Below are 13,623 nucleotides of genomic sequence, written 5' to 3' on the forward strand. Positions count from 1 at the left end.
CACCAACCTGAACAACTTAAGACCCATCTCCCTGCTCCCGTTTACCTCTAAACTCTTAGAATGCTTAGTCTACAATCGCCTGAGCTCCCACCTCACCGACAACAACCTTCTTGACCCTTTACAGTCTGGTTTTCGCTCACTACGCTCCACTGAAACTGCCCTACTAAAACTCACTAATGATCTACTAACAGCTAAAACCAATGGCCACTACTCCGTACTCCTACTGCTTGACCTCTCTGCGGCTTTTGATACTGTTGACCATCCCCTCCTCCTCAACTCCACTCTCTTGGCCTCTGAGACTCTGCTCTTTCCTGGTTCTCCTCCTACCCATTTCAGCTCTCCTTCAGCATTACCTGTAACTCTGGCTCCTCCTCTCCACTCCCTCTTTCTGTAAAGGTCCCTCAAGGTTCTGTCCTTGGACCCCTTCTCTTCTCCATCTACACCTCCTCCCTTGGTCAGTTGATTAACTTTCATGGCTTTAAGTACCATCTTTATGCTGATGACACACAAATCTATCTTTCTACCCCTCACCTCACCCCTTCAGTCTCCTCTGGTATTACTAACCTACTAAGTGACATATCGGCATGGATGTCACTCCACTTCCTCAAACTCAATCTTTCCAAAACTGAGCTCATACTATTCCCTCCAGCCCGTGCCCCCTCCCCTGACTTCTCCATCAAGATCAATAATACAACCATCAGTCCCCTCCCCTCATGCCAGGGTACTAGGTGTAATTCTAGACTCCCATCTGTCCTTTCAGTCCCAAATATAATAGCTGTCCAAATCTTGTAGACTTCAACTCCGTAACATCTCCAAGATACACCCGTTCTTAACCTCTGAAACTGCTAAGCAACTTATTCACTCCCTGGTTATGTCTGGCCTTGAATATTGTAACTCCCTCCCCATTGGCCTACCTAATCGCAGGATATCCCCTCTTCAATCGAACATGAATACTGTTGCCAGGCTCATCCACCTTTCTAACCGTTCCATATCTGCCTTCCCTCTCTGCCAATCCCTCCACTGGCTTCCCAATGTCCAGCAAATAAAATTCAAAACATTATCAATAACATATAAAACCATTTATAACTCTGCCCCAAATTACATCACCAATCTTGTCTCCAAATATCACCCAAACTGTCCTCTCCTCCCATGACCTCCTGCTCTCTAGCTCCCTTGTCTTCTCTTTCCATGCTCTTCTTCAGGACTTCTTCAGAGCCTCCCCCATCCTCTGGAACTCTCTACCCCAATCTATCAGACTATCGGACTATCGCCTACTCTGCCCACTTTTAGGCGATCTCTTCAAACCTATCTCTTCAGGGAAGCCTATCCTGCCTTCAGCTAATAATGGAATCTCCTATTCCTCCTACCAGTCCATCCCCCACAGGTATTAACTCTTGTACCACCAGCCCCTCCCTCTTTGATTGTAAGCTCCAAGGAGCAGGACCCTCCTAACCCTCTTGTATTGAACTGTATTGTTGCTGTATTGTCTCTCTTTATATTGTAAAGTGCTGAGCAAACTGTTGGCGCTATATAAATCCTCTTTAATAATAATAATAGTAACAGCCTGGGCTCCATTTTTTGCAAGAGATTCCCCTTATAAAATCTATACCAGACTCGAAGGGTCTGGTATAGAAATTGAGGGGGACCCAATGTCATTTTGTTATGGGGTACCCTAAAAATCCAAACCAGACCTCAAGGTTCTGCTATGAATTGGGGAGGCGGGGATCTTATGATATACCTATCAGTCAGGAATCCACAGGTGGCTGCTGAAAATTCTGGGTGGGGATAAATCAATGCTTGTTGGGACACTGGCAGGTGGTGCTGGCTCCCTAGCAACCAGGAGGAAGGTAAAATATTTAGCAGTGGTAATAATACCAAATGGTTCACTTCATTCTGCAACTGGAGGTTTGAACACCAATTCATTCAGCCTACCTCTGCCTTCCTGGTGCCGGCGTCATAGGTTTCCATGATAATGGCGGCCAGTGCAGGAATGACTTTGAGTGCATGCATGAGTAGTAAACTTGCATGGTGCATGCAGGTGACATGCGTCACCATGAAACTGTCGGCCGCTGCACTAATAGGACCACTGTAGGTGTGTCCTCATTGCAGCTCACTTGGCAATAGGAGACACCCCCCCACATCTCTAGGCAACAGTCTTTATCTTCTGTCAGTGGCATATATGCTGCTGCTCGTTGTTTCCAGAATACAGCGCTGCTTTCAGCTGACACTTTATTACAATACGGGGAGTACTATGATACACATGTGACCACAATGTTTATATCCCCGGGAATGCAGTTTAAGCACATCTGATTATTGTTTTATGGTTTATTTATTTTCGCAGTTTGTAATGTTTCTGTTTACAGTGATTTGAATGCATTTTTGGAGGGAACATGACATCATGGGGCGGGGCCAGGCTCTTTTCACTTCACTCTAATAGGTGGATGGTTTTCTTAAATAGTTCTTCAGTTTCTGTCGCAATTTGTGTGATCGTTCATTAAAACTTTTGGACCCATATTGGTGATCCTTGGTGTGCTGGTGACATTTTCCCTTCCTTATTCATTCAGCCATTCACATAGGATTCTCCATAGACTGTACACATTGCAGAAGTCTACCTTGTAGTGTTTCCGTTTCTGGTGAAATGTTAGCCTGTTAAAGTGTTACTAAACCCACAACAGTAAAATTAGTCTGTATATACAGTAAAACATGCTTGTTAAACTCACAGTGGAATCTAAGGTGTTAATCCTCCACATTGTGTAAAACAGCTGTTTGATCCTGTCTTCTCTGATTCTCCCCTTCTTCTACTGTCCCCAATCCATCTGCTGATAGTACAGAGCTCTAGGAGTCACTCTGCACTTGCTCAGTTTAGTGTGTATGGCTAATTGAGTTTATTTTTTCTTTGGGAGAGTGCATGTGATCAGCACAAGGCCAATCAGTGCTGTCCAGACAGAGCAGCCTCATAGGACAATCAGGGATGAATGAAAACTCCTTGTACCATCTTCAACCAGTGCTCAGCTGGAAGATAGAAGTCACAAGACTGCTATATACTGTTGACGAGAAAAGGTATTTAGCAGTTTATGTATAGTTTGCATTTCCATGTTGTGTGTACTGTGGCAGACCACTTATAGTGAATGCAGGGCCATGGGTTTAATAATACTTTAACTGTCATGGCCGAATGTTCTTAAGCTATTTTTCTCTTAGGATCAATTGTTATGGGTTGTTACATTCACCTGGCAAAAATAAACAATTAAACTATAACACACATTACAAACTTTACAGAAATGATTCATTACTCTTACAAATGTTGAGATGTTCACGTGACTTCAAGTGAATTTTTTTCACAGCCTCTTAAGGATTGCATTTGCTATGCATACAGGTTTGCATGTTTGTGCAAATTCATAATGCAGGCAAATTATAGAGATTTTTTCGCCATCGTGTTAATTTTTTCAAATAAATTAAACCTATTATGAACCTTGAATAAATCAAAAACCCATCTCTGGGTATGCCTAACCCCCTTCCCAATTTTCCCTCCCACTCATTCAAAGTGTGTTTTTTAATATCTTTCTTATCATTCTATTGCTCATTCAAGTTTGCTGTCTGTGTCCCTCTCTAGTATCTGTGCCCGCACCTTTTGGTCGCCCAAGCAGCAATGTGGACACCCGAAGGACTCTCCTCCAGTGCAGGAAGGAATATAGAAAACTCAGAACCCGGCAGGTTATCAGACTTGTGCAGCTAAAGTAGAGGTGTCACCCATAATAACACAACAGTTGTCATCTTTCATCTACTAGAAAAACAAAGTAAGAAATCTGAATTGTTGCCATTGGCAACAGCTTGAATTTTTTCTTTAATCTTCTCTTTCTTTCTCCTTCCTATCTAGCCCTAATATGTCCTAAATTAAAAAACAAAAAACAAAGAGCATTTAAACATCCATATTCACTTGATATATTTTAAACTGTTCTCTTTTGTTATCATGTTTCTAAAACAATAACATAATTTTAAAACTAGTCCTGCTGCTTACAATTTTATAACAACTTATTATGTTTTATTCATTTATTTGCTTGTATAATTTTATAATAATGTCTTAATTAATTTGGTGCAAGCCTTCAGTGTAATAAAAAAAACAGAAATCTAAAACAATCAAAGTAAACATTTGATATAATTAAAGAAAAGCATTAAAATCTAATTATAAAATATATATATATATATGTATGTATGTGTGTATGTAAATGTTTTTATCGTTTTAGAATAAAATGTTTACTTATCTGCTTAAATAAATAAAAATCTAAACCTTCTTCTTGCCTTATGCATGCTGCATTGGCATTGCTCTTTTAAGAGTAGAAAAAAAAAAACCACGCGCACACATACACACACATACACACACACACATACACACAATGTCATCAGGGTGGGAGGGATGAACCATTCCTGGAACAGCTGAACAAAAAAAAAAAAAAAAAAAAAAAAAAAAAAGCTCTGGCTGTTTCAAGATCCCCCATTAGAAAATGTGCGTGATTTGTGGCCAATGCTTCAGGGATGTAAAAAACTGAAGGGGTAGCTATGGAGATAGAGAGAGCATTGCTGGCTGCTTCCTTTGACAGGTGTTGAGTAGGAAAAGTCTGAAACAAGCATGTATGCCAAAGGGAAAGGATCCACTGTCCCCTCTGATAGCCAGGCAAGGGAAAAGTAAGTGCAAATCCATTGTAATGTTCACTGCATATACCTCGCTGCTTTATTTCCATGCTCCTTGCAAGAAAGATGAATGGGAGCTAACAAATAAAGTGCAGGGGGATGGAGGTGAGGGGGCTCTAGATAAGCCATGCATGCTCCACATGCTCTGGTAATGCTCTTCCTATCCTGGACACAGGGATCTATATGTCAGTGCTGTAACTTTTTTTGATCCCATGCTGGGAGAAGGTTACAACTTACTGCTACTGCCCCACATGTCCCTGTACAGAGGAAACAAAGTAGCATGTGAATGTGTTTATCACCCTGGGAGATGTGTACCTTGCATTATTGTTGTTATCATGGGGTCTGATGTAGGATTGGTGCTTTGTTGATGGAACATCGGTGTACCAAGTGATCTTTTTCAGTGCATGAGACGAATTTGGGCTCCGTTATCATTGTGCATGTGATGTAAACTCTCTATCAGATCTGTTTTCTGGGAGTGCAGTGCTTTGTTGTACACTTCAGTGCAGGCAACTTTCTTCACCTATAGACAACATTCCCATCTTTCTGTCTATATGGTCCAAGCAAAATAGCTGCTTTTGTTGTGCTGGATAATACATTTTTTTTCAATTTTCTATTGATCCAATGATCAAGTACTTTCTGTTACTTAACGTTGTTGTGTGCATGCCCCTTTCTCATTTTATTTGCAAAGTGATTTATTATTATTATTATTATTATTTTATTACTACTATTATGATTAGCAGCTAGATAATCCCATTGTCACATAACATCTGTCGTGGTATGTGAGTAATTCAAGAAAAAAAAGTTTTTAATACACTGTAAATTTTAACTAAGCAATCTGGCAAATTACAGGACAACCTTAGTGTCTATATTGTACATCTCATACAATCTATTGCTTGTATACAAATAAATGCCTCCATTTCTTTGTTAGAAAGAACGCATCTATTTGAATGATAATGAAGTCGAATTGCTGATTTCATTACTTTAAATTTCCCTCCCGATTTTGTTTCTGTTCATTGGATGATACTTTGCCAAGTTTACCTACCTATTGGAGCTGCGTTTTAGGGTAGGCTGTCTTAATGTTTCTAAAATAAACTGCCTTAAACTGCCCAACTCTTCTTGTCTCTTAAAGTTGATGTGTTCCACTTTGCAACAGGATGCTTCTCCCACCCCCAGACTACTTTCTAGCACTTTCAGCACAGCGAGGGATGCTCTCAGAGCCAGCTGTAACAATGACCTGCTTCACCATTGTACTTTTTCAGTCCTTTAGCTGCTTTATTTACATGAATAGAACCCAAAACTCTTCAAAAGGCATGGATCCATCAGTGTGTAATATGTTTACTTAATCTCCTTGTGTAAGGTTTTAAAGCTTGACCGTATACTTGGATTTACTACTCTCCTGCAGCCGTAGAGTTATCTAAAAAGAGAATGAAATAAAATGATAATATCATTATATCTGTGATGAGCATCATGTCCCTTTTTAATGCAATTTCAAGTTTTTAACTCTTTCAAAGTAGATTTAGGCACTGCACGTATGTTTTAGTTGTAAGTCTGCACTTAACCCAGACTGATTGAAAGTTCTGATTAGTAATATGCTTTAACGACCTACGGCTTGGTCTGTATAAAACAGTGGGTGATGATTTATATACAGTAAAAAGTTTGACTCAATGTTTCCTTTTTATGTCTAGAAAACATGTTGAACCTTCTTGATTGTCCACACTGTGAAACTCAAAAATGTAATCGTATGGTAGTGTATTAGTCATTATTGTTTAGATGTATAATATCTGATCCTCTATAATCAGGTGGTGGATCATATTTATTTTCATATACCTATGTAACTATTGTATACTAACATGTATAGGTAAAGTTGATCCAGGGAATATCCAATTGCCTCTCGGGGGATCAGGAAGGAATTTTTTTCCCCTGCAGGAGCAAATTGGATCATGCTTTGCTGGGTTTTTTCCCTTCTTCTGGATCAACTGTGGGTATAGGATTATAACTTTTTTTTTGGTTGAACTGGATGGACTTTTATCTTTTTCAGCCAGACTATGTAACTATATAACCTACTCCTCTTACCCTGTTGTTGGGTTGCCTGTTATTCAGATAGACTTAACAGGCAACCCAACTACTGCTTGTAAGTAGAAGCAGTTTTAGGATTCAAATACAAAACAGATATTGTTGTAATGTATATATTGATCAATAAGGTAATTATTTGTGCAGTAAAATAGCTATCATTATGTGTGATACATGCTGAAATACAAACTGACCATACAGAAGTAGAACCATGGTTCATTCAAAGTATAGATCTGTGCTCCCCCAGAGTTCATAGTCCTTACTGCACACTTGCATTGTCTTTTCCTTATCATTGATTCAGTGGTGATATCTTTTACATTTGTAAGCAGAAAAAAATAATTCCCTTTTCTATGGAAAAAAGAATAATCTTTAGATAAACACAGAATTTACAGTATTTTAACATAACTGAAAATCTCTGCAGGTTATGTCCAGGACTTTATATCACTTCTTTCCACACCTCCATGTGACCCAGTTATCATAAACAATGATTTGGTTAGTGATTCGATAGCATATAGTTGGTGGTCTGATGAATCAACAATAAGGGGTAACTTTTTTATTTGGTTTAAACTAAGGAAAGTTTGACTGCTCTGTCTCTCCATCACTAGATTGTGAGCAAACTGTTAAGGGATTGTACACTGTATCATGTGCACTTGCATGATTCTCTATACAATGTCTATGCAGTTATCCAGTGTTATTGTTATTACTTTTATTCAGGATTTATATAACGCCAACAGTTTGCTCAACGCTTTACAATATAAAGGGAGACAATACAGAAACGATACAGTTCAATACAAGAGGGTTAGGAGGACCCTGCTCCTTGGAGCTTACAATTTAAGAGAGCTATATAGTTGTCCCTCCATTCAGAGCTTGTTCACCTGAAAAGGCTTCATTTTATAGTTCATTTTATTAAACTGGTTATTTAAAATTTACGTTTGTAAGAATGCAGTGGGCTATTGGACAAGAACAAGATAAATGCAAACTGGACAGCCACGGTGGACTTGGGTCCTGTGTTTACATGCTAAGGTTTCCTCATCATGTCACTTGCCCTGTCTCTAGTTGGGATACAGGGAAGCAGGCTTTTGTCATAGTGGTTTACAGCAAATACTGAATGTGCTATGTCTTTATACCATGTCACTTCCCCCATCTTTAGTTGGGATACTGAGAGGCAGGATATTAGTCATGGTGGCTAACGGTGAATAATGAGCAGCATAGCAGAGAGTACGCCTCCTTATATCCCATTCCTAGAGACAAATGTAGGTGATGAAATACAGAGCTCTAGCATGTAAACATAGGACTAGGCTGCCTATGGACTGACCAGTTCTAAAGTGGAATGATCTGAAAAAAGGGTAAAGGAATAATTTGACTAAGTTACTCTATATACATGAACTATTCCATTACCTCAAACTGCAACAGAAATGCATATCCTATCAAGGTATGCTTGGATTAGAATGACATCACCTAAAACTCTCTTAAAGGAATGCTCCACTTTTGCTGAAAAAGTTGTATAATATATTGTATATAACTGCTACACAAGCCATTTTGTCATTTAATGTTTTTAAAACACTTGTCACCATTTCAAGCTGCAGCTCTAAGTTTTTTGAACTGTTAAAACTTAAAAGGTTGATTCCTTGCAATGCAACTCAGAGGTGTTCCATGTACTCTTCCTGTACAGAATGTTCCTAGCAATCTTATTTTCTGCATGTGTGGTTTGACCACTGCTTTCCTGGGAGGTCTGCACTGAGATACAAGTCAAATTCCAGGTGAATTAGGAGTTTATTTTCAGTTAAATATTTTAAGCCCCCCCCATTCTGGTGCATTGTGTTAATGTATTCGATTTAACATTCATGCATATATTACATGTTGTGTTAAGCAATGCACCAGAACCGCACCTATGCTTTTTTTTTTCTTTTAATACAAAGCAGCTCAAAAAAATACACAGTAGTGGGTTACCTTAGCGCAGCGGGTACTATTAATAATATATGGCACCCCAACACACTAACGCATGTAATGCACAACGCCATGCATTGCACTAATGTGTAATGCATTGCATAAGTGTGCAAGGGCCCAAGGGCCTGTCCTCTTCTAAGGAGATGCAAACAATGCAGCTTTTCTCAATGCAACGCTGACTTTGCTCAGGTGAAGGCTCAATTTGAATAAAAAAAAAATAGTCAACCAAACAGCAATTTCTTCAGAACAGAGAAAGGTAGAAATCTGAAGAAATGCTTGCTAAAGTGCTCTCCAAAGTATATTATTCGCCTCCAAGGGTTTTAATTTTCTCAACAAAGCTGGGGTTATACTTGAAATCTATGACTACTTGGCTGTTCCATTCAATCCATGATGATGCAATATTAATAAGTGCCTCAATAAATAAAAAAAATCATGTTTCTACCCTTGATAGATCTTGTATGCATAAAGTATCTATGATTATAGATACTTTATGCATACAAGATCTATCAAGGGTAAAAACATGAATTTTTTTTATTTATTGAGGCACTTGTTAATATTTAATGCTACCACTAAACTACGGGTTACTAAACCCTTGAGTCACATGCTTTTCCATTCTATGGCAATTCAGGTACTTTGAATGAACATCTATTCCATTTTACCCATTAAAAGTCATGCCTAACAGCTCACCAAAATATGCCCTTCATTACCTTTATTAGCAATAGGCTTTTTCTGTGACCCTCTCTAGCCTATAATCATTTCGATGATAGGGCCTGGCTTTCCTTGACTTCATGATTGTAACAGAGAACAAAGAATTCAGCAAAAATCATGCCTTAGTAACATCAGTGGGCAAAGTAGGGTCTTTTCTGGCTAATAAATCATCCATAGCCATCTCCTCCTGTGCCACCTTCCCCTCCCTCCTAGATTGTAAGCTCGAAAGAGCAGGGCCCTCGATCCCCTCGTGTATTGTATTGTTACTGTCTTGTCTCATGTTCTGTCCCCCTTGCTATTGTACAGCGCTGAGCATACCCTTTGGCGCTATATAAATACTGTATAATAATAATAAAAAATGTAATAGCATGTAGGCAGGTGCAGTCTGCTTTCTCCACTGTAGGTGGCGCTCGACCGGAGTGGTGCCACACCCTGAGAGAAACTAGTTTCTCTATGGTTTCTTGGTCCCTGAAGGCTGCTTTCTGATGGCTATGCTGCATGCTTGGGATACCTGGTGGCCATCTTGGGTCAGTAGGGCCTTCATAAGTTCCTGACCCCAGGTTTTGGATGGCTTTTTGCGAAGTGGTCAGAGTAGGGAAAGATCACCCATCTGTCCGAAAAATTGATTAGCGACAGGGAAAGGTTCCTGATGAATGAAGGACAGGCTAAGGACATGCAATCCTTCATGGAAGCCTTGCCATTGGGACTGGACTGGCCAGATCGCATTTTGCGATCTTTCCCACTGTCTCTCTGCACTGAACTGTGAGTTTTACCCAATGCAGTGCCCTCCAGATCGGGTTGTTTGTGGTTGAACATGCTCTTCAATACAAGTTCTGAGTTATCTGCAACCTAACTCTGTGTCATCACTGCCGCCGCAACACGCTGCACTTGCCCACAAGCTGGCATCTCATATATAAAGATTATAGGGAGGCTGGTCAGATGAGGACACTGCAGAAAAATATTAGTAGTAGTAGTCTGGAAGGCAGAGTAGGTATGAAGCCTTTTTTTAAAAACCAATTCCGGCAACCATATAACCTTGCAGCCTTCTGAGTATGTCATAACAGGAACATGAACACACTTGTACACAGCATAGAAAGTATTCTACATGTAACTCCAGTAAACAGCGACATCTACAGGCTGATTGTAAACCGCATATTCCTCTCTTGTTATATAATGTGACCCAGAAATGATAGCTGAATTTTTCCACAGCAACATTTAGAAATTTTAAGTTTGATCATGCAGATTCAATGTGATTTAGAACCCTTGTAGGGTACTTGGTGTGGCAATACAGAGTTGGGCTGTATACAATTATGTCTTCCAGATAACACTGTACACCATGCAGGATACAAAACTAATCACTCAGCAGTGGAAAATCAGCAAGGTTTCCTCAAATAAAACATATACTAAGAGAAGTATGGGAGATTACATGACTGATCTTCTTCTAAAACTGGCCATTCAGCTGATTAATTAAAAAATAAATAAATGACAGATTACTCCATATACGCAAACGAGGAAGATGGTGGAATCCCTGCCATCAGGATATTGTATTCTTACAGTGGCACCAACTACACTGAACAGTGGCTGCAGCCAAGCAATGGTACATTTTCCAACATGTGCACAGAGGCTAAATGGTTAGCACTTCTCCCTGGCAGTACTAGGGTCATTGGTTCAAATCCCAACCACGGAACCACCTGCCTGGAGTTTGCATGTCCTCCCTGTGCCTGCATGGGCTTCCTCCCACACCCCAAAGACATGCTGGTAGGTTAATTGACTCCTGTCTAAATTGGCTCTAGCATGTGCATGTATGTAGGTTAGGGACCTTATATTGTATGCCGTTTGAGGGTTAGGGACTGATGTGAATGTGCAATATATATGTAAAGCGCTGCGTACATTTACAGCGCTATATAAGTACCTGAAATAAATAAATAAAATAAACATGTCCCTTTGAGAGAATTCTTTAACTGCTTGCCCTCCTGAGCATTTACCTCCCTTCCTGACCAGGCCATTTTTTGCGATACGGCGCTGCGTTACTTTAACTGACAATTGTGCAGTCATGCAATGCTGCACCCAAATGAAATTTATGTCCTTTTTTTTCCACAAATGGAGCTTTCTTTCGGTGGTATTTGATCGCCTGTGTAGTTTGATTTTTTGAGCTATAAACAAAAAAAGACCGAAAATTGTGAAAAAAAGAAAACTATATTTTTGACTTTTTGCTATAAAACATATCCAGTAAAATAATTTAAAATATCAAATTTCATCATAAATTTGGGCAAAAATGTATTCTGGTACATGTCTTTGCTAAAAAAAAAACCAATACGTGTAAATGAATTGGTTTACGTGATATTTATACCATCTACAATTGGCGGTATATATACTGCAATTTACTTTTTTTTTTTTATACTAGTAATGGCGGCAATCAGCGACTTATAGTGGGACTGCAGGACTGCGGTGGGCATTCTGACACTGGGGGGAACTGACTTGGTGTCACTGACATCCCCAGTGACACCAATACAGTGATCAGTGCTAATAAAAAGCACTGACAGTGCACTAATGGCACTGCGCAGGAAGGGGTTAACATGTGGGTCGATCAAAGGGTTAACTGTGTGCTTTTTCACAATGGGGGCTGTGTGTGTTCTTCACCATAAGCACAGTGCTTTGTGTGGCTCTGCTATGCAGAGCCATACAAAGCAGTGTGCAGGAGCTGACAGGGGAGAGACCTGTATTGTTTACATACAGGTCTCTCCCCTCTCCGTGATACACAGCGATTGCCTGGTGCCAGCGGGGAATCACCAGCTGGGACCCGGTGACTGACAGCCGAGCCCGCCAATGGTGGCGCAGGTAGGGCGCACCTCCTACCTACAAATGCAAAATCACATATATATATATACTGTATGTGTGTGTGAATTTGAGCACCCCTGCCACCCTGTCGCAGCATTTCTGCTATAGGGCGGTGGGACAGCGGTTAAACAATTGACTTATGTCGAGCAGAGATGTTCACACACTCATCAAAATTCAACTGGTCCCTGAATTGATCTGTGTATAGCAAGCTGAAGAATGAAAATCTGTCTCTGGCTCCATGCACACTGGCTTAGAACCGTTTCTTCTACGGGAGTTTTGAGTTTTGCCTGTAGAAGCAGCTCAGTGTTGTCCTATGTGTCCATGCACATTAGGGGGATTGGAGGCATATTTTAAGCTCAATGTTTGCAGGCAGGAAAAAAAGACTCTTCCGCTTTGCATGCAGTTTTGATTGACGCTTTCTAGCAGAAAAATGCTAAACTCGTCTAAACTGTGTACAAAAGCGCTCTATATCAGCATTTTTTTTTCTGCCAAGGGAACTGGCATTTTTTTGTTTTTGTTTTTTTTTAAGCCCATTGTGCATGGAGCTTAAAGCACTGACCAGGTATACAGATTAGACGGTAAAGGTCAGAACTCCCAATTGCATACCTATTCCGGGTCAACACCTCTGAGTTTTTTTTTTATTAAATGATATTAATTTGAATAGAATTGGAAAAAATTGTTACAGCATGTAAATAGCAGATTGCTACATAATCTAGTGCAGGGAGATTCTCTGTAGTTTTTTTTTTCACTTTAGCACTGGACAGTAATTTAAGGTTAAAACATTACTTACAACCAAAATAAGTACAAAATAAAAAAAATATATCAATAAGAACTCATGAGAGTCATAACCCTGAACACTATTTGACAAACCATGTATTTTAAAAATATACTTTGAGTAAAGTGACCACAGGATGGCACTGTTTATAAAAACAAAAATATATATAAAAAAAGCTGTGCTGAGCATGTAGCAGCTTCTATGTATTATTTTAAATGATGACTTTGTAATTATTGTTTATTCTTAAAGCAATTGAAAATATTTATTTGAAAAAAATGACTGACAAGTGTTCAGATGATGGATAGTATCTTATTTCTTTCTATATGCATGCAATTTGTGTGCTGTTTTATCTAGGTGATAACTGTTGCTTCACCGCGTTCCACAAATAACAAATAGCTAGTATTTCCATAACTCTTGTCCTCCAGTCGGGTGTTTGATGAAGATATAGTAAAGCCAAACCCCAGGAAAAATCAGTGCCCAGTCACATGGGTGCGAATTGAAATCGCACCTGAAATGCCTTCTAATGGGCAGCACAGTGGCTAAATGGTTAGCACTCCCACCTGGCAGTACTAGGGTTGTCAGTTCAAATCCCAGCCATG

General features: G+C 39.7%; 1 protein-coding gene across 2 annotated transcripts in view; it reads left to right on the top strand.

Annotated features, from left to right (window-relative positions):
* The first annotated feature begins 4,512 nt into the window (after positions 1-4,512).
* The window catches only part of SSBP4 (single stranded DNA binding protein 4), a 631,862-nt gene continuing 622,751 nt past the window's right edge, over positions 4,513-13,623 (top strand). Inside the window, exon 1 of one of the 2 annotated variants that reach the window (XM_089687906.1) lies at positions 4,513-4,680. In XM_089687906.1, coding sequence (XP_089544032.1) covers positions 4,625-4,680 — 56 coding nt within the window. In that variant the 5' untranslated portion in view covers positions 4,513-4,624. The remainder of the gene's footprint in view (positions 4,681-13,623) is intronic. The other variant, XM_089687907.1, reaches the window with a different exon arrangement.

This window comes from Staurois parvus, unplaced genomic scaffold (genome assembly GCF_062004578.1).
Source record: "Staurois parvus isolate SC_StPar_1 unplaced genomic scaffold, SC_StPar_1.0 ptg000439l, whole genome shotgun sequence".
NCBI lineage: Eukaryota > Metazoa > Chordata > Amphibia > Anura > Ranidae > Staurois > Staurois parvus.